We start from the raw sequence: 26,483 nt of genomic DNA, 5'->3' as shown, positions 1-26,483 counted from the left end.
CATAACGGAGCTCAGAGTTTTTTTCATCAAAGTGGAGCTCAAGTTTCCCTTTGAAGACTTGATGAAAGTCATTTAATTATTTCGACTTCTACTTAAATTCCTCTATCTATACATTCAAAGTGGGTTATTGTCATTTCTGTGACAAATAGGTCGTTTATTTGTCAGATTAAGGAATTTATCGCCATCTGATTTGTCAATAGCTGGCGGCAGTGGCTCAGACTGTAGGGATTTGGCCTTGAGATCGAATGGTCACCGGTTCGAGTCCCGATCAGACCAAAAAAATACGGAGTGTGGACCGGTAATTGGAGAGGTGCCGTTCATCTTCTGAGCCCCGAACTGCTGCCGAAGTGTGTGTGTGTGTGTGTGTGTGTGTGTGTGTGTGTGTGTGTGTGTGTGTGTGTGTGTGTGTGTGTGTGTGTGTGTGTGTGTGTGTGTGTTACAAAGGGGGATAAATAAAGTTTAATCGCCTTCTTCAAAAATACTTTGCCTTTAAAATACAATGCACTGATAAATATCAAACCAGTTGTCCCTGAAAATGTTGTGTTGAGACCCCTTAAGATTTGTATTATTTGTTAGGAGTTCCCCCCCAAAAATGATTTAGATGGTTTAATATAATAATGTTTAAAGAAGTCAAACAGTTAATGTAAGTTAATTAACTTACAAAAAACCTCTTGATTTATCTTGTGGTCCTAGATAGGAGACAGACCTATACTGTAAATGCCCCATTGGAAACAGCTTTGCCCGACAACCAAATGCATCGATCATTTGGCGGTGATGAGGCTTAATGATCAGAATAACACTTGTAGCTTAATGTAGCTTGGGAACCTCCTGACTAAACTGTAAATTAAGTAGTTTAAACTAGCTCCACCTAGACGATATACAAGTAGTAGAACAACATTGTAACGACTTAATGCAGTATTACCAAGATAATTATACAATAATACTTATTTTTATAGTTTAATTACATTTTGATGATGATGTGTTTTTTCTTTTAGCAATGTAGGGTTGTTGCATCTTAACTTATAATGGATTACTTTTACATTGGTGTGCTGATACTTGAGCGAAAGGATTTGAATATTTTTGGTGTTGCATTAAATGGTTAGAAAATCCTATTTTGTACTTTATAATTGTAAATATATAGATAGCATAATTGTAAGTTTGTTCACTTTGTCAAACCACCATACAGCTGGTTTTGTAATACCTCACTTTAATAAAATAGTTAGATATGTAGTGGTATTAAGAAATGTGGAAAAAGGAAACAAGGCATCTTACAGCGTTATAAATGAGCAACATTTATTTCCACTTTTTGTACATTAAACGTGCATATCAATACAACTGAAATTGGTCATATAAATACCTTTACCATAATACTGTTACAATAAATACGGCTCTACTGATCCGAGAGTAAATAAAAACAAATTTCAATATCAACCGCTGTGCGAAAAACAAAAAACTGTACATGTGTTTGGGCACATTTTCATCTCAGAGGATTGTGCTAAGATTAGGGCTTAATAACTATTCCTATTCTCATCTGGAAAGTGACCCCTTTCGTGGCTGTGCTTCATTCTAAAAGTGATGTTAAAAAAAGTTCAAGAAAACAGGTGTCCTTCGCCTCTCTGTACGCAGACAGCACTTTGTCAATAAGGAAATTGTGCCATGCCTTCGCCAATTTGTGCTGGAAAGCAGAAGTGCACGCACACACACACAGCACACACACACACACAGCACACAATGCTCAAATAATGTATACTTCATAGTACAATTTAAAGCGGGCACTCTGCTCCAGGTCGATGTATGTTGTAACTAAAAAGAAGGCATTTTTACCCTGGCGAGCAGTGAAAAGGTTGTGACACAGCAGTGATTCACAGTAACACATCATCACATCATGTCAAAATATTACATACAGTACTTTAAATAAGATTACCAAGAAGCTCTTAATCTGATAACGTGCAAAATTAAACACACCTATCCATTCACAAAACTCCCACGCACAATGTTCATCTTTTTGATGATACACAATGAGTAATTAATGTATAGATTGAGTAATAAATATCAACACACAAATACCTCACTCCAGCCTCAGTAATATCTTTCCTTTCAAGCAAATGTCATTAAAATGTCATTCCATGCACTTTCCTTCAATTCACTTTACAACACCTTTCAAAATACTGCTTAAATCTTGTGCTTTCTCAACACTACAAACTAAAATAATTGTCCACACAGAGAGAGGACACGATGGCAGAAGTTTTAAGCGACAGAAGGTTGGATGCCGTTAATGCTGAAAGCAATGATTGGATCAATATCCAATGTATAGTGTTTTTAATTTCAGTGGCTAAATCTATACTTAACAGCATAGCAAAGTTCCAAAGTCCAAAGATTCAAAGTCAATCAAATAGCCTATTGCACGGTATCAATAATAACTAATGATACAAAGAGTTATAAACATCTGTGAAAATAGACAAAAACCGAGAGTAAACACGTTCAGTAGACTGTAGAAACAAGGAGAGGAGGCGCTCTGTGTTTCCCTCCACCTCAGAAGCCAGGCACATGGCAGTAAGCCTCCAGGGAGGACAACAGGATGTAGATGAACCAGAGGGAGAGGAAGAGGAAGAAGGTGAGGAGCTTGGGTGTCCGTGGGCCCCCGAGCTCTCCGCCCGCCACGCTGGGACGCCGGCGGTAGACCAGCACCACCACACACACCAGCGCCATGACGGTGAACACGGTGACGGAGAAGGCCAGCGAGCCCGGGTCCACCTTGAACACCTTGCCTTTGGACTTCCAGTAAACAGCGGCGATGGTCCACGCCACCCCGATACCCAGGAACACGTTGACGGCGTTGCTGCCCGTCACGTTGCCGATGGAGGCGTCAGCGTATTGGTCCTGGATGGCAGCCGTTTTACTCGCAAATGTATCTGTAACAGAAATGTAGGTATAGTTTAGGCATCAAAAGAAAAGGAAAAGGATTCATTCAAATGAGCTAGTAATAGAGATCAGTGTGAGCACTCTGACCAGGGACTTTAGAACCACAAATGACAGTTGGTCCTGTAAGGGTAGCAGGCAATTACATAGTAAACTTTATTATAAAAAACCTTTTAGATCATTTTTTATAGGTAGTAAAAAGAAATGTATTTTTGATTGGTCTCTTAACTCCTATCACTTCGCGGCCCCATGGCTTCTTTTTTATAAATAACTAATAATATATTAATGCTTTAAAGTTAGAGACCATGAATATGTTTTACGTTGCTAGGTTGTGGAAAATCTTTGCAGTGTTTCCCCTACCATTGTCTTGGAGGGGCGCTGCGCCCCACCAACGGAGCCCCGCGCCCCCCCTGCAATTCAAGGTGTTTAAAAAATAAGATAAAATAAATAATATATATATATTTTTTAATTATTTTTTTGTTTTTATTTGGAACCAAATTGCAACTAATCTACTGTCACTTTTCACATTGAACATGTGCTCTTTTATTAAATAAACTAAACGCTTTCATTTTAAGTTGTGAGTTTAGTGTTTTTGACCCTAAGAAACACTGATGTACTAAAAAAAAGTAATGATTGTTGTTAAGAAGGATTAAGATAGAGAATAAAATAAGATAATAAAAGACAGATCGTTGGATGTTGAAACTCCACCCAGTCTGCAGCAAGTTACAAATGTAAAAGTTCAACATATTGAGAAATGTGCTTTCTGGAGGGGAGTGAGATGAATATTGATTATAACTCTTGTATCTTGTCCAGCAGATGGTCGGCTTAGTTAAGCTGGGGATGTCATAGACAACTAACTTTAATTTTTTTGCTTGCTCCCGGGAGAAAGGTGAAGCAGCGTGCTGACAATGGAATGACACTCAGGTCACAGATTAAATGAGCGGGATGCAACAGGCCAAGTAGTGAGCTTTAAATGTGCTGCTATAGGTATATCCTTTTCCTTTCTACAGAACCAGGTGAGCTGTTTTCAGTCTTGCTGCTAAGCTATATTAACTGTCTCCTGGATGTAGCTTCATATTTATAGTTCAGACACGAGTGGTATGGATCTTCTCATTAAAGTCTTTGCCAGAGAGTTAACAAGCATATAATGTCAAACCATTCCTTTAAGTTGTTAATACATTTAGTTGCAGTCAAAAAGACAAAGACGATGTTACCCAGCTAAAAGTATTTTTTGACACATGGGTAAAACGTGTACATACAAATGGCTTCTGACTGATCTGTGGAGCATTAAATGTTTTGTTTACCACAAATTACTTAAACCCCCCCCTTGTACAACATTTATCAGTATTTTCTTCACATTAAACTGGAAAAACAATTCGTTTTTAAAGCCGGTCTCCTGCGTGCCTCTGTGTCAGTGTTTAAGACGTGGTGACATGGAAATGCAATTAGTCGGCACGGAGAGAACAAGGGAAACAGTCTTTTTCTTTGTTTACAGCTTGTTTCAGACAAGAGCTCAGGAGAGAATGATTCTGACAGCACATTGTGGCACAGGTTACACAAGTCTACAGCACGCACTAAACACAGAGGTAACCAAGGACAAGTCCCCTGTCAGAGTGGACAGACACCACAGACGCCCACCTGGTACAGAGGTGCCGAGGGCCACAAACACCACGGCGGTGACCGAGTCCTTGAGCCCGACGGTGCAGCCGAAGTGACAGGCCAGGTCTCCGGTCACAGCTGTCAGGACGCCGATGAGGGAAATGGACACAAAGAAACACGCCCAGCCATTCCAGTACTCAGTGGGGGGGACAAAAGCGAAGAGGACTTTCCAGAAAACTGTCAGGAAGTGCATAATGTAGTCAAAGCAGGACGGCAGGCGCTCCTCCCCGCTGTCTTCCTCGTCGTCGTTACCTGGCAGACACAGATAAGATGCATGAAGGCTTGCAAAATATTTACTCCCTGCGTTTGCATGCTGCTGTTGCGGTCTTCATCCCTCAGTATAGAAAACTGAATCAGACCAGAGAATATATTCTCTAATATCCTCAAAAGATAACAATCTTGTAACCAATTTAAGTCCTGATTATCACTATCCAATATGCATTCCTTTTCAGAGTTTTAACCCTTTAAATTCCTTTCCAATGAAAGAATATGTGTATTTTTTATGTTAGGATTTATGTTTTTTTACAGTCTCTGCAGTGTTTTTTGCAGAAATAGGAACATTGCAAGTATTTAAATGATGGGGTAAGTGTGCAAAAATGGCCAAATCTGAAGGAAAATTGAAAAAAATAATATATAAAGTAATTGTGGATGTTATGCTGTAATAACTGTCAGAACAAAATGTAATAACAAACAAGCCAAATGATAGAAAACCTTGAAATAGCAGTGACCTTAAATCTCATGTCGGAAATTGATATTAAATCATGATGGAGCAAATAGTTTCAGGTTTCATGATTTAGTTAAACTTAAAATACGTGTCTTACAGTCAAATCTAACCAAGACGATACCCAACCCCCCCCCCCCCCCCCCCTTCACATTCAAGCCATCCGACGATTGTGTGGGAGCTAACCTTTTCAACTCTCTGCATTAAATCTGTAAATATAGCCGCGACTCAGTTCTTGAGACATACGTATAGGCAGGCAGCATACTTTCTATTTATATATGCACTCAGCATGCAAATCTAAGTGAACCTGATATTAAAGAGCGTATTAACAGGAAGACACATCTCTGGTGTCATAGTCAGCTTTTAGCTCAAATGCTTTGTGCACTAGTGCACCACACCATACAGTACATCTGCATAATTCCTTCTGAGCCAATAGTTGTCCGGGCAGAGCTGGACAGATTCGTTTTTTATGGTGAGCCATTCGTAAAATCAGCACATCATGTATTTTGTATGAACCGTCTGGATTTAAAGGGTGCATCATAGGCATGGAAATAAAGCAGGCTTTTGTGTTGTAAGCTTTTTCATGTTAAACCAGGATTCTAAACTGAGCTAATGTCAAACTGTAGCATTATAGATTCAAACAAAGAAGTATCTAAAGCATAGAAAGAAACTGAAGTGAGGTCGGTGAGAAGCAGATCCTGCAGACTTCATCTTCCACAGGTGCTCACAGAGGCACAAACAGAGGAGACATCTCACCGCGCTGCGACTCACCTGCACTGACAGTGACAGCACTAACAAACTGCTCCCTCCAGCTGCTGCTCCCCACCACCAGAGCCAGGTTCGTCTTCTTTATCAGCTTGTCCACTGTGCTCTGCAGACGGCCACAAAGAAAGAAAGCAAAAGGACGTGATGCACAGTATCAATATAATCCTAACATTGCCTATGAGACTAGGGAGTCCAATGTGATGAATTAAGGTGCAAATAACCGTGTTACTGTTCCCTCTGTGGTGCACTGTGAGTCACTAAAACAGATGCAGGGAAGCCCACAATCCCTCAGCAAAAATGCACATTGCCAGCATAAAGCTGCTCTGCAGAATGTAAAGCCGTTAGTATCAGCGCACACAACTGGAGCTCTGAGAATAAATGCAGGATAATGTTCCAGCTTAAAGCGGCAAAACACCAATTCTACACATGCAGATTGTTTTAATTTTCAAAAATATGACAACAGAAAACCTTCGGAAATGTACCTGACAGAAGCGTGCAAGGCTACAATAATACAGAGGATGTCATAGTGATGTCATTAGGGTTATGTCAGTTCGAGTTTGGAGAGAAGGAGTTCGTGAAAGAAAGGCTGCAAAATGAAGGCGTGCAGTATGAAGGACGCTCTGTTGAAATTGCCTACTAACATACTATATATGCTATTCTTACTATGACTGAAACAATTTAATGCCTTTTGACTGCACAGTATTCGGTTTTTGTCTATCGAGAAATGACCAAATGAATACTAGATTGGCAAGTAATTCTGAGTATGTGACGTGAGATTATCTGAAATTCCAGCTGCCCTGGAAATGCATTTTGGCTTTTTAAACTGGCCAATGGTGGACTACGAGGCGGGTGGCTTTAATACTTAAAGGGGCCCTATTATGCACATGTTCAGGTTCATATTTGTATTTTGTGCCTTTACTGTGAAACGTTAACTTTAACCTCTTAAGTCCCACGGACCCGAGCTTGGGTCCGAAAATGCTATATATGTAGCAACAGTGCTATATCTGAAGTGTCATTCATGAAACTATTAATATTCCATACCCATCTGACCGGAGGAAACTTGGCTAACTGACGATACGAAAAAAAAAAATGTTTTTCGAAAAACAAGTCTCACAAGAAGCCTCTAAATGAGCCCATGGCAAAAACGGGCAATTGCTATTTCTGCTCATAACTCACAAAAACGATCATTTATAATTCATACTTTCTGCACAAACAACACTGAAAGCTGAGATTCCACAGATTCCATGGGTATACACCCCATCACTACAGGCACAACATTAATGTTCAAAAAGGTCTTTATTTTTCCTCATACTGCCTGTGTTGCAGCAGAAACCAGAGCCCGGTCTGCTCTGAATGGTTAGCTGGCTGGCTCTGGTGTGATTGGTCAGAAGAATTATAATCGAGGCTTTTCAGGCAGGGGGCGGGGGGGAAGTGTGTGGGAGAGAAACTCCTTCTGGAGGGGACTTTGGGATTTTAGCCTTTGCAGACCATTTACGTTCACAAAGACCTATGTAACAGACTACAGGAAAGGGATACCCCCAAGAGGCATACTAGGGCCACTTAAACATTGTTTAAAAAAAAAAGCAATACGGAAAAATATTTAACTGTTCGGAAGAGGAAATGTTGATTTAAATGTGCGATTAATTGTTTTCATTCAATGTTAGCTTGGACCTGTAACCATCATGTGATGCAGGGAAGATGTTTTCCTTTAGTTTCCTTCAGTGTGCCGGGAATGGAAAACGTAGTTGATGAATATACGTATTGGAGTATTTAGTACGTTAGTGTGAGATTTCGAACACAACCATGGACATTTAGCAGACATAAGCAAGTTGCGTTGTGGGAAATGTAGGATACATAGATTTTTTATATATCTCAGCCTCTGTTGCATCCATTTTTATTTAATGGTTCTCTTTACCCAGGCACGTACAACCCCACACTTTATGGCAGTCCATTTCAAAACCAATTTTGACCCCTTTAAATGCTGCATTACAGTTAAATTATACACTTTTCTCAACTTATTTGACTTTTCAAGTTGGATGAAATTATAAGTGACAGAATCTACTTGCAGACCCATTAGTTACATGCACATCACAAATAATTAAAAAAAGATTACATATGAATCCTTAAATGTCATATTCTAAATATTATGACATAATTGAGGTTGCTTCAAAAATAAAATCATTAATGTGTTATACCCCCAGCTCTAACAAAATCACACAAATGAGCAAAAACTGAATAAGGTCAGGATGGATTAAGCGCTCATGGTGATTAAAAGAGATTTCTTTAGATGTCATGTTTGTTAATGAGTTGGCACAGTGTCTGTAAAATAGTTAAAGGATTTAAAGGTTGTGACAGCTTCTTCTAATATAAAAAAACCCGGCTGTAATGGGTACTCAGTATACGGTAAATCATTTAAGAAGAAACTAAATATTGGCATTCATCAGCCTACAGCAGCTTGAGACAAGTACACAATCATTAATGTGATGGCTGAGGGCCACTCTGAAGCAAATAGCTGTTTATTTTGAGTTACCTTGAATTCATAGGACTCCTCAATCACCACCTCCAGCTTGGTGTGCTCGCCCAGGATGGGGCAGCCCATCTTTGACACGTCCTCCGGTCCCGCGCCTGTCTTGTTATCGTTGGTGTCTCCTGCGGCACAGTGTGAGAAAAGTGTGTCAACTATGAGTCGTTATTTCCCACACAGGGGATCTGCTACTTAATAAGACAACATATCTACTGATAAGGAAACCCATCTACAATGTGAACTGTTTGATAATGAAGTATAATTAACCATTTGCTTGTCTAATTGATTTCAGGTATAAAAAAGATTTTTTCGATATTGTCTATGTTGATTATTTCTAACAATGCTTTATTTGTAAGTATTGCATGACCTAAACAAGTTTAATTTACGTCATTGTGTTGACATGAGTTGGGTGGGTAGGGGGTAAGCTAATCATTAAAGGAGCACTGTTATCCTCTTTTTCAGATTCATTATTGTGTTTTCTGCCTCTACTGTGACATGTCTCCATGCTTTAATGTTCAAAAAGCTTCTTTTTTTTCTCATACGGCCTGTGCTGCAGCACCTCTTTTCACCCTCTGTCTGAAACCAGAGCCCAGTCTGCTCGGATTGGTTAGCTGGCTGGCTCTGCTGTGATTGGTAAATCGCTTAAAGATGTCCCGCCCCTTAGCCTATCACGTATTTTGCAATATTGTCAGATAATTCAACACATGAAAAAAATATTATTAGGTCGTACTTGTCCCTTTTAGCTCGAATCCTGATATCATTATTTTAAACGCTGAATAATTGTTCTGCTGCAAAAAGGGCTCTCAATAAAAGCAATAACACAATTGTGGTGTTGCCAACTAGAGTGGTGTCGTGGGATTTTGTGTTTACAGTAAGCTTCCCCCGGTTACTGTTATCTCATTGTTCATTGTAGTATTTGTTTTTTGGCATTTAAATGCAGAAATGTAATACCTTCTACCCAGGCTATTTAACAGTTCAACAATTTAAACACAAGTGCTCAATCATAAAACTAAGGGACAAAAGAGATCACACCTTAGACCTTAAGAGTTTCCCCAGAGTCATGAGGAATTTGTATTAATGCATGTCAACGGCTCCAGTAAGAGACTAAATAAAATATTAACGAGGGAGGATCCAAATTAAAATATATCTCGAGCCATAAAATAATAATGAAAATCTCTCTGCGGCTGCATGTGTCCTCAGCTCACCGTGTCTCTTTCCCACATCCAGCAGGATGGGCTCCTCCAACACAATAGTGAAAGTCTTGTTCTTCTCGTACTCCTCGTCATCGATGACCTTCACATTCAGCAGCTTCCTGTAAGCAGAGGGGTCAAGGAACAAGGAAAGAATGGAGCCAACAAGTGAATTGATTAGCATTATTTAGGAAATACACAACGCTGTCAACATACATTAACCTGCAATATATTTAATCAAAAATAGATCCCAGGCATCCAGTATTGCTACATGCTTTTGTACAAAAACAAAGAGTGTAGCCAAGAGGTAAACTGCCTACACAGTGAATCATGAAACAGAGATGTTAGATAAGAACACGGAAGCCTGAGATTTTTCCAACAAAAGTCCTGTAGTACGGAACACCATGTACAACACAAAATCATCTTTTATTGTTCCCCTAGCACCCCACAAGAGGGCGGACGCCTTCTACACCATTAATCCCATTAGAGCACTAGAGGAATAAAGTGAGATAGCCCACACCTCTCCCACACACATCCAGTTATTATAAGTCATTGGAAATTGAATTATTATCTTGTTCTCTATGGAAATCAAGCTCGTCCTATCTGGGAATCCATGCAGGATCACACAAGCTCTTAAGACGTGTTTACAAAATACAGCTTTTGCCTTTAAATGCGAGTGCTACCAAAAACATGTGAGTGAGGGTGTCAAACTGTGACCGACATATTCAGCCGCAGCCCCACTTCATTCTCCCACTCTGTCACAGCGAGTCTTTCTCTCCCTCTCCCTCCATCTCCCTAATGATATGTGGGTGGCGGTCTATTTCTGTCTACTCATGTGCACTCAGGATTCGACAGCACGGTAGAAAGAAGAGCTGTTTGCTTGCAATAGAGAATAAGTTTCTTTTAAACACGAACGATACGTCATCAGCTGTCTAATGTCAAGGGTAGTCATACCAGTGGGAGCAAAGGGAATCGCAGTATCGCCTGCAGTCCTTACCAAGGAAATGAAAGAGTTTCTTTTACACAATATGTTATTTTTAAAAGCAATATGTACAGGGACACAGTAAGTTTAAAGGTCATCAACTAAAATGTAGTGTTTCACCTGCCAGGGACTGTATTCATCCTTTTGTATCTTACATCACACTTTGGGCAGATACCGTGTATCCCGCTTTAGTTTATGAAGCTGCGCAGGACATATAACTGGCAGGGAAAATAACACATTTACATTTTGCACACCTCTCACTCAAATACAATCTAGATATGAAGGATGGGATCAGGAACAATTTAAATCGTAACCTGTGCCTGAGTTTTTGCTCTAACTTCAGAAAACAAATGTGGGTAATGATACCAAAACCAAATGTTATCCAATCAAAAGTAACTACAGATTCCAAAAAAGTAAAAGGAGATTAAGGTATGATTAGTTTGATGAATAAGTCTCACAGTTTCTTTTATTTGTTTAAATAGTTTAATATAATTGTGTAGCACTGTTGTTGGAGCCTGGGACCTAAGGTTTTCATCGTCATAACTACACTGTATGTACGTATGACTAATACAAGCCTTGAACCTTGAAATAAAGCCAATTAAAACATTCTGGTTTAATGAAACAACCCCAAAAGAAAACATACACATAGTATTATGTTCATGTGTACTGCCAATACATGTACAAAGTGAACACTGTACAGTAAACTGAATAATCAAGAATACATTATAAATATGCCAGCGCTCAATGAGACTCATTGGAATTGGACAATCAAGATACTGAACTATTTAACAAAAGTTCTACTACCCATTAGAGCTCTAAATGTAATGGGATATACACAACATATTTCTAAAGTAAATTAAAGGAAGTCCATGTGGCATCCTTTGTAACTCTCTTGAGAACTGGCCTTGCAAGACTACCAACGAACCAATTATCTAGCTAATAGCTGATCGGCTAGTAAGCTAGTTGAAAGAATTGTTCAACATTTGGGAAATATGGATTTCTTGCTGAGAGATAAGAAGGGCGGTTCATGCCATCCTGCTGTCTGTAGTCTAAACATTAAGCCAGAGCTGCTCTTGTTAGCTTAGCATATCATCAAGGCTGCTAACGGTGAACATAAATGGTTCCAGCATGTAACTCACTGTAAAGCCACACCTTGCCATCTCAGCAAGTTAGAATCATTCCAAAAATATCTTTCTGTCCATTGACATTTGGTGAGGAATTAATGAGGTTCCTGTAACTACTGTAACTGTAACTCTTTCAGTTTCTGAATGGTGTGGGAATCAGGTTAACAGTGAAAATAGCACCATGAATTGTCCTGAGCTGCATATCTCTGCAGGTCTTACCTCTCATTACAACAGTCACAGTAGGATTGTATCCAGACAGTAAATCCCTCACTTTCTGCATGATATCACATTTTACAGTTTATCATCTCTACCCACCGGCTCTATTCCTGGGAAAGTTTCTGAGAATCCAAAATCAATAACATTCCTTGCTATCGAGTCTGTCAAACACATATGTGAAGGACGCCACGACTGCATTCTCTGATCGATCTCTGATTCCCTGAAACACCCATAATCTCTTCTGAGAGGGGAACATCTGCTCTTTTTATAAGTTCCATCAACTTTTGACTTTGAATTTCCTTTCTCACATTTCTTAACAGCCTATTGTCTGTCAAAATGGTATCTGTATATTAATTTGCTGGATTATCCTGGTAAATGAAGGTTAACTATAGAGGAATACAGTGCATTGATTTGTGATTGAGACTGCAGCAGCTGTTAGTCTTTTTTTGGGAGTTTCCCTCTCCCTCACATTGCGTTGGTTGGATAAGGGTGCTCCAGTTTCCTCCCACAACCAAAGACATATACACACATGTAAGTTATGAGGACTGGAGACTCTGAATTGCCTGTAGGTATGGGAGTAACAGATTCTACGCTTCTATGTTCACCCTATAGTATCTCTGCCTTCTGCAGTCTCCACGCTGGGATGGGCTCCAGCCCTCCTGAGAGCCTGACAAAAACTAAGCCTGTAGGGAGAATGAGTGAATGCATAAATGCATGACAGTATGTCGAATACCCCTGACTGAACGGGGCACTGCCATTCAGTTGGAGAATCATGGATCAAACCAATGTGTCACTGTATCAGCATGTGTCTATCTTGCTGATGTGTCCTTGAGCAAAAAACTGGTGCTCGATCAGCTCCAGAAACACTGCATAGTACGGTAGATATGAACATAAGGCTGCAGCACGATGATGAAATGTGTTTTTCTCATATCCACAGCAGATACAGTACAAGAGATTGTTTCGCATGCACTGTTATAACCTAATGAGTGTGATTTATGTGTTTTTTGTATTTGTTGCTAGTGACATGCAAGCTCAGCATGCAAATTGGAGCACTATAAACTCCCTCTGGAGGGACATTTGGGATTGTAGCCTTTGCAGACCATCTACATGCACACAAACACTACAGGAAAGGGACAACCCCAAAAAGCTCAAAAGGGCCCCTTTAAACTAAAACCAACATTTTACGTTTGCTTAGATTTAATGTTTGACTTTTTAAACTTTACTTTTACCGTCTGAATATGATTGTTAAAAAGCAGGTTTTTCAACAAAAAACACATTTTTAAAGATAATATGTTCTTTTTCAATTTTTGTTCTGATGTCCCATAATGTAAGTATTGAGGCATGTCTTTGTTTGCATTGCATTGATATTGAGGGAATCCAAAAGTAATGTAAAGTAATCAGGTTTCTGTTAAGCCCCAAGGTCCCCGCCGGCGGGTACTTTTTTTTTTTTTCACGACACTGTGTCTCAGGGGATCTTAATATTTAAGAACCTATTAATGTGTTATACCAGATTAACGGGAATAATCTCAGCTAACTGACGATACAAACCATTTTTACCAAAACAAAACATAAGTCTCATAAGAAGCATCTAAATGACCCCTGAGCGAAAAATGCTAACGCACTTTGGCACAGAACTCAAGATAAAAGTACCCTTATTACTTATCGTAGCTGCACATACAAGATATCCGATTAAAGCTGAGGTTCCACAGATTATTTAGGTATATATATCATCACTGAGTGATCCGAACTCTTGACAGGGGAAGCAAACACAGACATCACAACACGTACCTTTATGTAGCTTTTAAGGGAGATCGTCTCACCGTAGCTGTCAATCTGATCAAAAGACTTGTTCAATGGCATTAAAATGAGAAAAAACGCGGCTGAATCGGTTGATCCATAGGTTGATAATGTTTCTGGGTAAACATTTTTTAAATTTATAATCCATAATTCCATTTTTATGTAAAAATCGGAGAGTAAAAGTTAGCTGCTAATGGTAGCCACCAGAGTGGCTGCAGCTTCCGGTCTTGGCTATGCGGCAGTCTCACACACACACATTACCAAATAAGGAGTATGTGGGAGTTCCCCTCGATTCCATTGGCTCTGACGGTTAGAAAAAGATGTCAATCAGCAAAATCGACCAAGGGGGGCCAGAGATATGGAAAATCCACCCAAATGACCCCAGAAGTGTTTTTTTTGTGCTAAATCTCTCTAAAAAGGTCAACTTTCACTTGTTTTGCATCAATCTTGATACAGGGTACTTATTATATGTTGTACTTTGGATTCCTAAAGCTTTTAGTCTACCATCCCATCATTCAAGGGTGGTTTTCACTATAAGTAATTTTTTTTTTTTTGGACGGACACAATAATTTAATTTGTTTTACTGTGTTCAATCTGAATTTACTTTAAAATAAAAACATCTTTATTGATTCTGACACTTCTACATCCAACTCACAGGTGTAACCTTGCTTTGAGAAAAAAGATTATTAATTTAACCCATTTAGAAGGGAAGATATGGTCATTTGTTCTGGGAATGTCATTTTCGAGCCTGAGACCTGAAAAACAGGCTCGGGGCTTAACAAGTTTTAATGGGGCGGAGCCTGTGAGCTAGTTCAGGCAGTCAACTCCAGCACCAATGATACATTAACACGTGACGCTCCTCGTCCCTCTTACAACCAACCAAACACATTGCTGTTACTGCTGCTCGCCGGCCCCCCCACTACCCAGCTTCCACCTGTAGGCTCGGGGGGATAGTTATCTAATCATCACTCTATGTTCTCTGTAAATCTGTGGAGGCCCGAGCCTAGACACCAAACTCAAACTATGCTGCTTCTAATAAACATATTAAAGAAACAGGTGAGTTGTCTGACAGAACTTTTATAATGTGATACTACAGTAAGATTAGATTAAATGTTTCCACAGGTAACTAGTAATTGTAAAGGAATACATTTTATTAAAAGTAACTCTAATGATATTTGGAAAATGGCAGCCGAACGAGAAAATGTTGCAATGTAATTTTTTTCCAACATGTGAGCATTCAATATGAGAGTGAATGTTTAACAAAAGGAAGCCTATCAGTGCTGCTTAAATGGAGCAATGCTTTTCTTCTTCCTTGATGATTCCCCAGAGAAAGCACTTTTCCAAATGCGTAAACATTAGCCAACCCTGACTCTGCGGCGTCTGCTTTTATCCATTTGTGTCATGAAGTTCCTCATATCATTGATCCTGACTGCATTAGGCGTGAGAAAGAAAGAACATCACGCTATTGATTCTCCTTTTGAGAAAGTGATCTCCTTGCATCTCTTTCATTTTTGCTTATGTAACTGCCCCCGTTATCCACCTCAGCCTCAACTAGTGTGTAGAGCCTCACATTTTGAGGCGCTAACGAAAAAACAGATACAAGAGGAAACTACACACAGCCATCAAAGGGTCTGCGCAGATCTTCCTCTAATCCATAAACAGGGAATGTAAAACAGTACTCTATGTCAGCCTGTTTACCTTGGCTCAGATGCTTGTGTTCGTACATCATAATCTATTTACTGCAGTGCAGAATTTAGATGTTAAATTGTTATTTATCTGCACAGTTGGATTTAAAACCGTTCCTCCTGGCTCTGAGTCAAAAGCTTAAAACCTGCCTCTTCTGCTCCTTCTGCGCGCTCAAACATCGACCGGGATAGCAGATGTACACAAAGACACACATAGCTGTAACACACACACACACACACACACACACACACACACACACACACACACACACACACACACACACACACACACACACACACACACACACACACACACACACTAGCTGCCTTGAGGCCCGCTGCCGAGTGTGAGCTCTTTGCCCCGAGTGCTCCAGGGAAACATTTGTGTAAGCTTTGTTTGAAGGATGAACTTTGTCAGACGGCTGAGCGGTAAGCACATTATGCATAGAGCATGTGCACAAGGTCACGCGCATAGATACGTAGAAGAACTACCTCGAAATGACGTTGACTATTTTCCGCTGCATCTTTTAACAGGACTGACAGAACGTTTCAAATTAAACAACCTCATAAAAAATTCAGTGTGACTGGAGCATCCGAGGAGCATAAAGCAGGCACAACATGCATTACTGTCCATAGACTTAAAATCTGTTCAACAGGGTGAATTGCCTCCAGTACCTTCTACACCAGCTTTGATACCTTCATGTGGAAAATATAGCTTTCCTCTCTCTTACCGTCTGACAACAGGTGTCTTGGATTAAAACTACACCATGGCTTAACAGATAAGCTGCTGTGATTTGACCCATCTGGACCGGCAAGTGTGACTCAAGATCTTAGTCGAACCTTATTAACGTTGACCACAGAACCCCTGAATTCCCCCTTAAGTCCTTGTTTGCTATTCAAAGGAGCACAGGAGTAGCTCAGCACAGCTTTGGCGTTTCCTGTTGCTGTTGTGTTCTCTTTTCATCGGCTTTCTCGTATAAGTGATCCAGCTCTCCACGGTCCTTCCTCTCCTGCTACACAGTGACTGCTGAGAGAGGCATGACTCCAGATACATATGAAGTGCGTAGATGCTTGTGTCACTGTCGGCTCGCTACAGACAGATGAACAGAGTCTTGGCTCAGTAGGTGAGGATTTCAGCTAATGCTCCGTTTGAATGCAGCCTCTCATTTCACGACGGTATACTCAACTGTCTCATTAACTGCAGCTTCTGTAGCCGCCCGCGCTCTGTTGAGAACTTTGTGGACTCCTTGAACCCCTCTTCACACGCTTTAATTGCTCCGGATGCTCAAGAAGCTCTTTTGAGTTCCCCTCTGGAGCGACATTCTGTTTGATGTGGGTTTAAAGTGGATGCGGCGCGCAGACATGCACTCTTAAAAATGCACACAGACAAGCGCACTTCAAGCAAGCAAACATGCAGAATAATGTGCAAACAGAGGAATATATTAAAATCACACCTGCACTGCGAGGCAAAAAAGACAAATAGGGAGATCTGCAGTCTCTTTGACACGCTGTGTTCACCTGCCTCTCCTCCCACTCAGCCGACCTACACAATACGCCTACACACGGGCCCTGAAATCCTCCTCACACAAACGGATTCATCTGACACATTTTCATTCCTTTGTTTAGTGCTCTGTGTTCTGAATCATGTCGACGTGATGAGCTTTAAGAGCGCTTTCTTTTTTGGGGATCAAATCAAAAATAACTGCCGTGGATAATTGCAAGGCTATGCACATCGCGTCGTAAAACAAACACCACAAGTGCTCTCGTCATTCAACCAAACCTTCCGTGCAATGTTCGAGGGAAAGCTGGAAAAACATCGGACTTTCACCCCTCTTTCTGCAGCCTTTCTTATCTGCCTCTCTGCTGCGGCATCCATGAAACTATCTCACAGGTTTCACTGAATGCACCTGTTTCCGTATCTGCTCAACCCTTCATCCCCTCCCCGCTGCTGTTCAGTCAACTGCCTGATTTTCTTTCCCCCTTCTCTGTCGCTGCCATACACTTCCTTTTGTTTTCTGAGTGTGTAACATCTAGCCAAATCCCACAGGGCTGCGTGTCAACTCATTCATAGAAAGCTGTTCCCTCACTCCTTCCTTTACGTCAGCCACATTGTTCCGTTATCTGCCGCACAATTATATCCTCCCACATCATCCCTCTGGAAGATCTAAAGTTCTCAGAGCCAACGTATCAATGACGCATATGAATAGCCACTTTAATGCTTCACCAGAATAGATCATTTACAGTAATCCAGCAGAACTCTTTAAACCGCCAACGTGTGGGCTGTGATGTTTGATCAAGTGATTAGAAGCAAAAACTAGACATCACATAAAAGAAGGAAAAACTCACATGGTCTCATCGTTCTGAAACTCCAGCTTGCCGGACACGTCCTCGTAGTCTTCGCCGGCCTTGGCGGTGCCCTCGACGGTGCGGTAGGGCACCGCCACCTTCCCCCTGGCCCCGGACGTCCGGTGGACCTTCACCTGCATGTTACCCACGCTCTCGCTGATCCTCATGGACATATTCTCGAAGGTGAAGATGCCGGCGTGGTCGTCATCGTAAATGGTGACCGTGGCGGTGCTGGCGGTGCCCAGGGCGGCCTTGGGGGGGGCGTTGGAGATCCCTCCTGTGCTGTTGCTGGAGGTGATGGAGTTTGGCTCCAGGACAGAGACCTCAGCCCGGTGCACGATACGTGGATTACTCAGGCGCACATAGAAATGCTCATCTTCTTCAAAAATATCATCATCAATGACACCGACGGTGAACTCTTTGGTGGTCTCGCCAGGCTTGAAGACCAGAGTGCCCTCGGCAAACTCGTAGTCTGAGCCGGCGTTGGCGGTCGCATCCTCCGTACGGTAGTCCACCTGAGCAAAGGAAGAAGCTTCATTAAATATGAATTATTAATCTATGTTATCCCTCAAGCAATCCATTACATTTGAAGTCCTCCACATACAGTTTTTCATGCACTGGTCAGTTTTGAGATTTGGGGCTTTTTTTGGCTTCCATGACATGTTGCTTTCAGACTTCCAAAACATCCAAACTAAGTTAGGTGCTTATTTCCCTTTGTCTATGTGTCTGTAGATGTAATCCTAAATGTACCTAATGTTACTTCACGCACATTTTTTTAAACCCTTTAATTAATCATGAAAAAGATTGCTTTAAAGGTTCTTGCAAAATGGAGTGTATTCATGGATTTTTACAAAACATTTATCAAAATCATTTATTTGTGAGTCAGAAATCTCCACTTCAGTAACACTTACGTACCAAACTATCCACTCTCACTCCTATTTTTAGTCCTAAGGTTTTAAAACATTGGTTAAAAACACAAAATGTTTATTTATTTAGTGATAAAAGGAGATCCAAAATTATTTTCTAAATACTGCCTAATTTGCATATTTAAACCTGTTATTTAAACTTTAAACTTTGCGAGTTCATTATTTCCATTAAAACAATTCTTTTAATTGTTTTAATGCAAATAATGAACTCGCAAAGTTTAAAGTATTTTTCTTTACCTGATTCACATGAAGTATTTCCCTCAAATTGACCATTTGCTATATTTGTCATAATGTCTTCTTACCTTCACAGTGCAGCCACTCTCTCCTCCGTGCCGAGTGACTGACAGCTTCAGAGAGCCGCAGTTCTCGAAGCACTGGTAGTGATCGGAGTCAAACTGCAGGTAGATGGTGTTGGGGTCTTCCTCCTGCCCACTGGCCTCATGACAGCTCACCACCTTCCTGGCCTGGTCGGCGGCGTGCTTCTTCAAGATGTTCCCCGCTCCAATCATCATGCGCGTGGCTTGGATGCGATAGAAGGCCCGGCTCTTATGTTGTTGCACCAGCACTTGGTAGTTGGCCATCTCGATCAGCTGCTCCATGTCTTTCTCCGGGTGCCTTTGTTTTAAATCTTTCAGATTGCGAGCCATGTCCCGTCGGGCCTCTTCTTCCTGATCCTGCTCCGCGCTCCCTCCACCTTCCTCCACGCCCTCCAGCATCCCATCCAGCGCCTCTTTGGGGTGAGTGTGGGAGTTCCCACCCGGGCCGTCCATCTCCAAGTCCATTTTAGTAAACATGGCGTCTCCTTCCGACTCGATGATAATGCCTCGGGTCTTATCAGCACGATAACGCTTATGGACGTACTTGTAGAAGAGAAGGCGGCGGTCTGCGATCCAGGCTTGGAGCACACAGATGGGGAAGAAGAGGAAGGTAAGGACAGCCTCCCACACCTCCACCTCTCCCGGGGAGACCACAGACAGGATGATATACAGCCAGATGTAGGCGAACACGCTCCAGGAAGCAGTGACGAAAAACACCCGCAGGTGCTTTACCTTCCGGACTTCATTTTCGGGCACCACGTGCACACAGATGGCGATGATAATGAACATGTTGAACGCAGCGCTGCCCACAATGGTGCTGGGCCCCAGAGATCCAGCCTCGAAGTTATGGCCGACCACTTCAATGAGGGACAGAAGGATCTCTGGTGCAGATGAGCCCAGCGCCATCAGAGTCAGGTTGGATACCGTCTCGTTCCAGATGCGTACAGTGGTCGTGGTCGTCTCACCGTTGGGCTTCTTGATGGTGATCTCCTTCTCTTGGGAGGTTATGACCTCGATGGAAGACATGAAGCGGTCTGCGATGATGGACATGCCCAGGAACATGTATATGAGGGCTGCAAAGTAAACTATGGCGCGTGCCACCTTGTCCCCCACCGCGGGGTTTGTGGGGTTCCACATGGGCAGCACAACGCCATCTGTGCAGTTTTCAGTGCTGGAGCAGTTGCCTGCTGCGACGTCAGTATCTTCAAGGCTGGCACTGCCCTGGGAGACACGAGTGACTCCTGGGAGCAGAACCAGCAGCAAGGACATGAACATGCATGGAGTGAGGATACGCTTGTTCAGAAACATGGCCGCGTGATGATGCTTGGAGTCCCTGAAAGATAGAAGAACAAGAATGTTGCGTTGAGGTAATCACATTCATTGGGTCGCTCATCATCAGGGTTCAGAAATACCATCACAGAAGTGCTCACAGTCATACTTGTTTGTGTGCAAACGTGGGATCCAGCATTTCCGTTGGTCCGAGTTTGGAAAGCCAGAAATATTGGCAACTACAAATCATTGAGTCATTGGTATTGAACTACCCAGTCCAATTTCCACACATATAATGGTCATTCTGCGCTAAGCAGCATTAGAAATATGCCCCTCTGCATCTGGAGTACTGAGAGATAAAGTGACTCAGTCCACTTTGTATTGTCGAGGTAGAGGGGAGTCCAAAAATAACCCTCGCTGAAAGTAAAAAAAGAAAAGCGATGTTGTTTTGAGGCAGCCGAGATAAAGATATCAAATGATTTAAAGGAGGTGAAGCATGCCCCTCAACTCTGGCGTGTTATACTGTCTAATGCTAAAGCTACCTAACACCCTTTTTTGCATTTTACTTAAGCGATTTACACTGTCAGGGGACAATTTAAGATCAGTTCAGAGTGGCTTTCTTGGCAGCAGTGTGGCAATCACTAGCAGATCAATACCGTCCAGAGGATTAGCATCTGCATCAATGTGAACAGAGAGAAAAAAACAGCTAAAGAATGTAATCTAATGCTTCCTAATTAAAATGTCAAGACCACCTCCATCTCAAAAATAGGTTGCCAACCCAGTAGAAGAGGTTTGACAATGCTTCATGTACGCCACCTGCTCTCATTGATATGCAGCTGAGAAAAGCTGCAATCTCCACTCTGACCTGCATAACAGGGGTGCACGTTTTCCATCAAGGATACATTTCAGGGTGAAGCCACGCAGCACAGATGTAGACAACGAGTTGTCAATTTTGTTGTCACCTTGTTAATAAACGACAAACATATTGTGTTTGTGCAGCAACAGCTTTGTGCAACACATGTCTGCTGTTGAAACGGAGTGAGACGTCAGCAGGATCAGCACCATGGACAGCAAAACACATCGGCACAGGCAACATGTGACCCTCGGCCCCGATGATACATCCTTATTCAACAAAAATCAATAAATAAATGAGACGAAGAGTACACAGAGATATCATTGATTCCTTCCTATCATTTAATATAATCCTGCATTCGTCTGGCAGACAACCTTGCACAAATTTTGAGTGGGTGACGTTTCTATGGTAAAAGCAAGCTCTCCAACTGGTGGGAAGGAAGGAATAACATTTTTTGTATCCACAGTACTATAGAGACAAATGTGTCTACATTTTGAATGTGGTCTAGTGGTGCCATACACAGGTCAGTGACATATATTCCTCTATGAATCACCAGGTGCCAACCAGCTAACAATGTAAAGACATGTAGAGATACTCTGTCCCTGAAGAATGCAGGATGTATGCATCATCGCCACCAAGCTGGATGGCTTTCACCTTACTAACCCCTTTTGGACTTCAATTCTCTGCATCGCTGATATTAAACAACATTTTCCTTTATAACAACATCAGTTGAACAGTTATACCACTGACACACCCAGCAAGATGTCACTTTTCCAATTCATTAAGTGACTCCTTCAACCTTTAATAATAAAAAAAATCCCCCAAATGTATAAATAAAAGTGCCTCCATTTAAATGGAGTCCTCAAACGTGTTCCTGTTTGGTGAGAAGAGGTCTCAGGTTAGCAAGTAAACACTTGTTCTTAATGAGTTACACTTTGATGCTGCCACTCGTTTTGTGAGACTTTTTTCCCCTCTTCAAATGGTGGCAGTTTCAATTTGTAATGAGACTCCTCATAAATGTCATTGCTTTTGTCTTGGGAATGAAAAGTCATAAACACAAACAAGCAGAAGGAAAATAAAGAGTAAACAATGCGTGAACAGAAAAATCAAACTGTTAGCAGACAATATGAGACCTGGTGTTGAACACACACCGTATCTAAACTAAAAAAGACATACGCCATGTATAGGTGTTTGCATGCTATGAGCTTTAGGGCCCAGCATAAAAGAGAAAAAGACAAGGTGCTCATGCAGGAGTATACTTTAGGTTAAAATGGGTCCTATTTTTTATATTGCAAGAAATGTAATTACTCACCGAGGTGCAGTTTTCTGTGAGTCAGCTCAGAGTGGAAGTTATGGCCTCAGGAAAGGAACTTATCTTTCATATCGCTCTGTGGGAAGACAGGTTATCTGTAATGAACACATTGTGCAGAGAGTTTCATAATCACCATGAAAACTATAGCCGGAGAGGATTCCACGTTAGAGAGTTTTAAGAAAACGAGAAGAGATGACAGAGTAGATTCAGCAACTGCAGCAGAAATACAAAAAAAGACATCACTGTTGCAAAAATCTTAAATTGCACATGGGTTCTAAAACAACTATATTATTGGAGATTACAGAAAATAATTCCGTCAGTTCGCTGTGGACAATGGACAAATAGACTGGTCCATTTGGTGCGCACAGCAATCACATGGATACTCACAGAAAGCCCCGAATTTCAGCTGGACCCTGGTCTCCGCGAGGCTGCTCTGCACCAGCTCAAGAGAAGAAGACACCCAGTGTGCCATCCACGCAGCAGGCTGGTGTAATGGTGTTGGCTTGTTGCGCTGGTGTCTTGGAAATGACGCGTGTATCTTTCCACGGTGCTTCTTCGCTATTTATTTCCCTGACAGCCTACCTCAGCAAACTTAACACTGTTGGATTAGTTATTCAATTCCCCTCGCTTCAACGCGGCGACACCGTCCACAAAGCTAAGTCATTCTTTCAGAAAACACAATGCGTTCTCAGCTTTTTCCTCTCCAGGCTACGTGCGAATGTTGATGCGTAAAATAATAAATGAAATGACAGTCTGTCTTGATCCGTCCCGCTTCTTCTATCAGTCAGAAATTCTTCTAAACTATCAATTTGTTTAAAAAAGGCTTTTAAGGTGTGTTTTTTCTCCGTAAAATAAACTGAGTGGAAAAATTCCCTTGCTTTTCTGTCTGAGCGTGAGTGTAGGCGTGAATGAATGGTGACGGATTGAGAGGACGCAAAACCACACAAACGGATCAGGACAAGATGGATATCAAGCAGAAGGATGGTGGCAGAGAGGAGAGGAGTGTGGTGTTATGCAGATGGAAGTATTGTCTTACTCTTACGGAGGGCAGCATTGGCACAAGAAACGATGAGCAAGAAAGCAAAGCTGTAACACTGCAGAAACAGGGGAGGAGACGTTCAGGAACAGCGCTACACGCACGGCTGGTCCTCCTGACTGCGCATCAGGAGTCCAGGACAAATGGCAATTTCACTCCTAAATGCTCATTGCCGTTATCAGACAGCCATCATCACAGATAGATCTGCTGAGGGTCTTAGTCTGATAGTCCTGTTCAATGCTCAGTACATCCCAGATGTTGCTGCTGTCTGCTATGGGTTTCTGTCTGGATGTTAATACACAAACACGTAGTGGGCAATTAAACTATTCACTTATTATTGTGTCCTTAACCCTGAAATCATGATGCAATCTTACTCTATAAGTTAGGGTAAGGAAAAAACAAACCAAACTTGAGTTGGAAGAAAAAAGTGAGAGAGATTAAAGAGGCTAAAAGTCGATAGTGAGACAAGCCACACTGATCTTTACCAGTAATGGGGTTAACTAAGGTTTGAAGTTTGCCTATGAGTTGCTATAGAAAAAGCCGCAATTGTATACATAAAGGTCACTGTACTGGTCATATTGTGACTACTTGTGACTACTACTGAAATCCTCCTCTTGCTGCCTTGATATTATTCCAACAGGATTTTTCAAAGATGTTTTGCCTTGCATGGCCTCAGATCTACTTCATATAGTAAACAAATCTCTTCACTCAGGTATTTTTCCACAGGCCCTGAAAACTGCAGTCATTAAACCGCTCTTAAAAAAGAATAATCTAGATGCTTCAGTAATGAACAATTACAGGCCCATATCAAACCTGCCATTTCTAGGTAAAATCATTGAAAAAGTTGATTTTCAACAGTTGAGTAATTTCTCGCATTTAAATAACTGTTTTGATGTGTTCCAGTCAGGCTTTCGTCCAAACCACAGCACTGAGACTGCTCTTGTAAAGGTCTTTAATGACATCCACTTAAACACAGACAGTGGCAGAACTTCAGTGTTAGTATTTTTAGATCTCAGTGCTGCGTTTGACACTGTTGACCAAAGCATATTACTAGACCGACTGGAAAACTGGGTGGGACTTTCGGAAACAGTTCTGAATTGGTTTGAATCCTACTTAAAGGACAGAAACAACTTTGTTTCTATAGGTAAATACACATCTGAGTTGACAAATATGACATGTGGGGTTCCTCAAGGCTCCATCTTGGGGCCTCTTCTCTTTAACATCTACATGCTACCACTGGCTCAGATAATGAAGAACAACAAAATAAGTTACCATAGCTATGCAGATGACACACAAATTTACGTAACAATTTCACCAGGAGACTATGCTCCAATTCAAACACTGAGTAAGTGCATTGAACAAATCAATGACTGGATGTGTCAGAACTTTCTCCAATTAAACAAAGATAAAACTGAGGTAATGGTTTTTGGAGCCAAGGCAGAACGTATAAAAGTTAGCACTGAGCTTCAGTGTGCAATGTTCAAAACAACAGATAAAGCCAGAAATCTAGGTGTAGTCATGGACTCTGACCTGAGTTTCAACAGTCACATTAAAACTGTTACTAAATCAGCCTACTATCACCTAAAGAACATATCTAGGATTAAAAGACTAATGTCACAGCAGGATTTGGAAAAACTTGTCCATGCTTTTATCTTCAGTAGACTCGACTACTGCAATGGTGTCTTCAGAGGTCTCACTAAAAAATCTATTAGAAAGCTGCAGCTGATCCAGAACGCCGCTGCTCGAGTCCTCACTAACACTAAGAAAGTGGATCACATCACTCCAGTTCTGAAGTCTTTACATTGGCTTCCTGTGTGTCAAAGAATAGATTTCAAAATACTGCTGCTGGTTTATAAAGCACTGAATGGTTTAGGCCCAAAATACATTTCTGACCTCCTGCTAAATTATGAACCATCCAGATCTCTCAGGTCTTCAGGGACTGGTCAGCTTTCTGTCCCCAGAGTCAGAACTAAACATGGTAAAGCAGCGTTCAGTTATTATGCTCCAAATATCTGGAACAAACTCCCAGAAACCTGCAAGGTCCGCTGCAACTCTGACTACTTTTAAATCCACGGCTGAAGACTTTTCTTTTTGTCGCTGCTTTTAATTGAACTATTCATATCTTAGACTGCACTGTAACTTGATCATGTAACTTTTTCTTTTAATGTTTAATTGACAGCACTGTAACTTTTATCCATGTATTTTTTCTTTTAATGTTTTATTTATTATCTTTTCTTTTAAGATGACTGATTTTAATTGCCATTTTTCTTAATCTCTTTCATTTTTTGTAAAGCACTTTGAATTGCCTTGTGTTGAAAAGTGCTATATAAATAAACTTGCCTTGCTTGCCTTGCCTTGCCTTGCATTGCCTTGCCTTTCCTTGCCTTGCCTTGCCTTGCTTGCCTTGCCTTGCCTTGCCTTGCCTTCCTTGCCTTGCCATTGCCTTGCCTTGCTTGCCTTGCCTTGCCTTGCCTTGCCTTGCCTTGCCTTGCCTTGCCTTGCCTTGCTGCCTTGCCTTGCCTTGCCTTGCCTGCCTTGCCTTGCCTTGCCTTGCCTTGCCTTGCCTTGCCTTGCCTTGCCTTGCCTTGCCTTGCCTTCCTTGCCTTGCCTTGCCTTGCCTTGCCTTGCCTTGCCTTGCCTTGCCTTACTTCTCAGAGTGAAGCCTTTAAAAAAAGTTATTACAAGGGTTTAGTTGTAATACTTGATTCTGATTGGTCAATCTGACATTTCGGTGATGTTGTTAATAATTCTCACTAACAGACCCACTGCTAAGGAGAACAGACCGTTGCTAAGGAGGAGCAAGGGACTGTGTGCAGTCATATCAATCCGCATAAAGAAGTCC

At 41.5% G+C, this 26,483-nt stretch overlaps 1 protein-coding gene across 2 annotated transcripts; it reads right to left on the bottom strand.

Moving 5' to 3' along the window:
* Positions 1–1,268: 1,268 nt before the first annotated feature.
* Positions 1,269–23,728, bottom strand: slc8a4a (solute carrier family 8 member 4a). 2 transcript variants are annotated; one of them, XM_034226658.1, is made up of 9 exons: positions 22,993–23,728; positions 22,606–22,818; positions 19,157–20,504; positions 17,929–18,443; positions 9,794–9,900; positions 8,595–8,713; positions 6,071–6,170; positions 4,558–4,830; positions 1,269–2,912 (listed from the first exon to the last, which is right to left on the bottom strand). In XM_034226658.1, exons 3-9 carry the CDS (start codon positions 20,477–20,479, stop codon positions 2,533–2,535), a joined length of 2,817 nt encoding a protein of 938 aa, XP_034082549.1. In that variant the 5' UTR covers positions 20,480–20,504; positions 22,606–22,818; positions 22,993–23,728; the 3' UTR covers positions 1,269–2,532. The 2 variants fall into 2 exon arrangements, with proteins under 2 accessions (XP_034082549.1, XP_034082548.1); XM_034226657.1 differs by having other exon boundaries at positions 22,606–22,681; positions 22,993–23,727.
* Positions 23,729–26,483: the final 2,755 nt, after the last annotated feature.

This window comes from Gymnodraco acuticeps, unplaced genomic scaffold (assembly GCF_902827175.1).
Source record: "Gymnodraco acuticeps unplaced genomic scaffold, fGymAcu1.1, whole genome shotgun sequence".
NCBI classification, from domain to species: domain Eukaryota; kingdom Metazoa; phylum Chordata; class Actinopteri; order Perciformes; family Bathydraconidae; genus Gymnodraco; species Gymnodraco acuticeps.
This window is presented reverse-complemented; position numbering and strand designations above follow the sequence as displayed.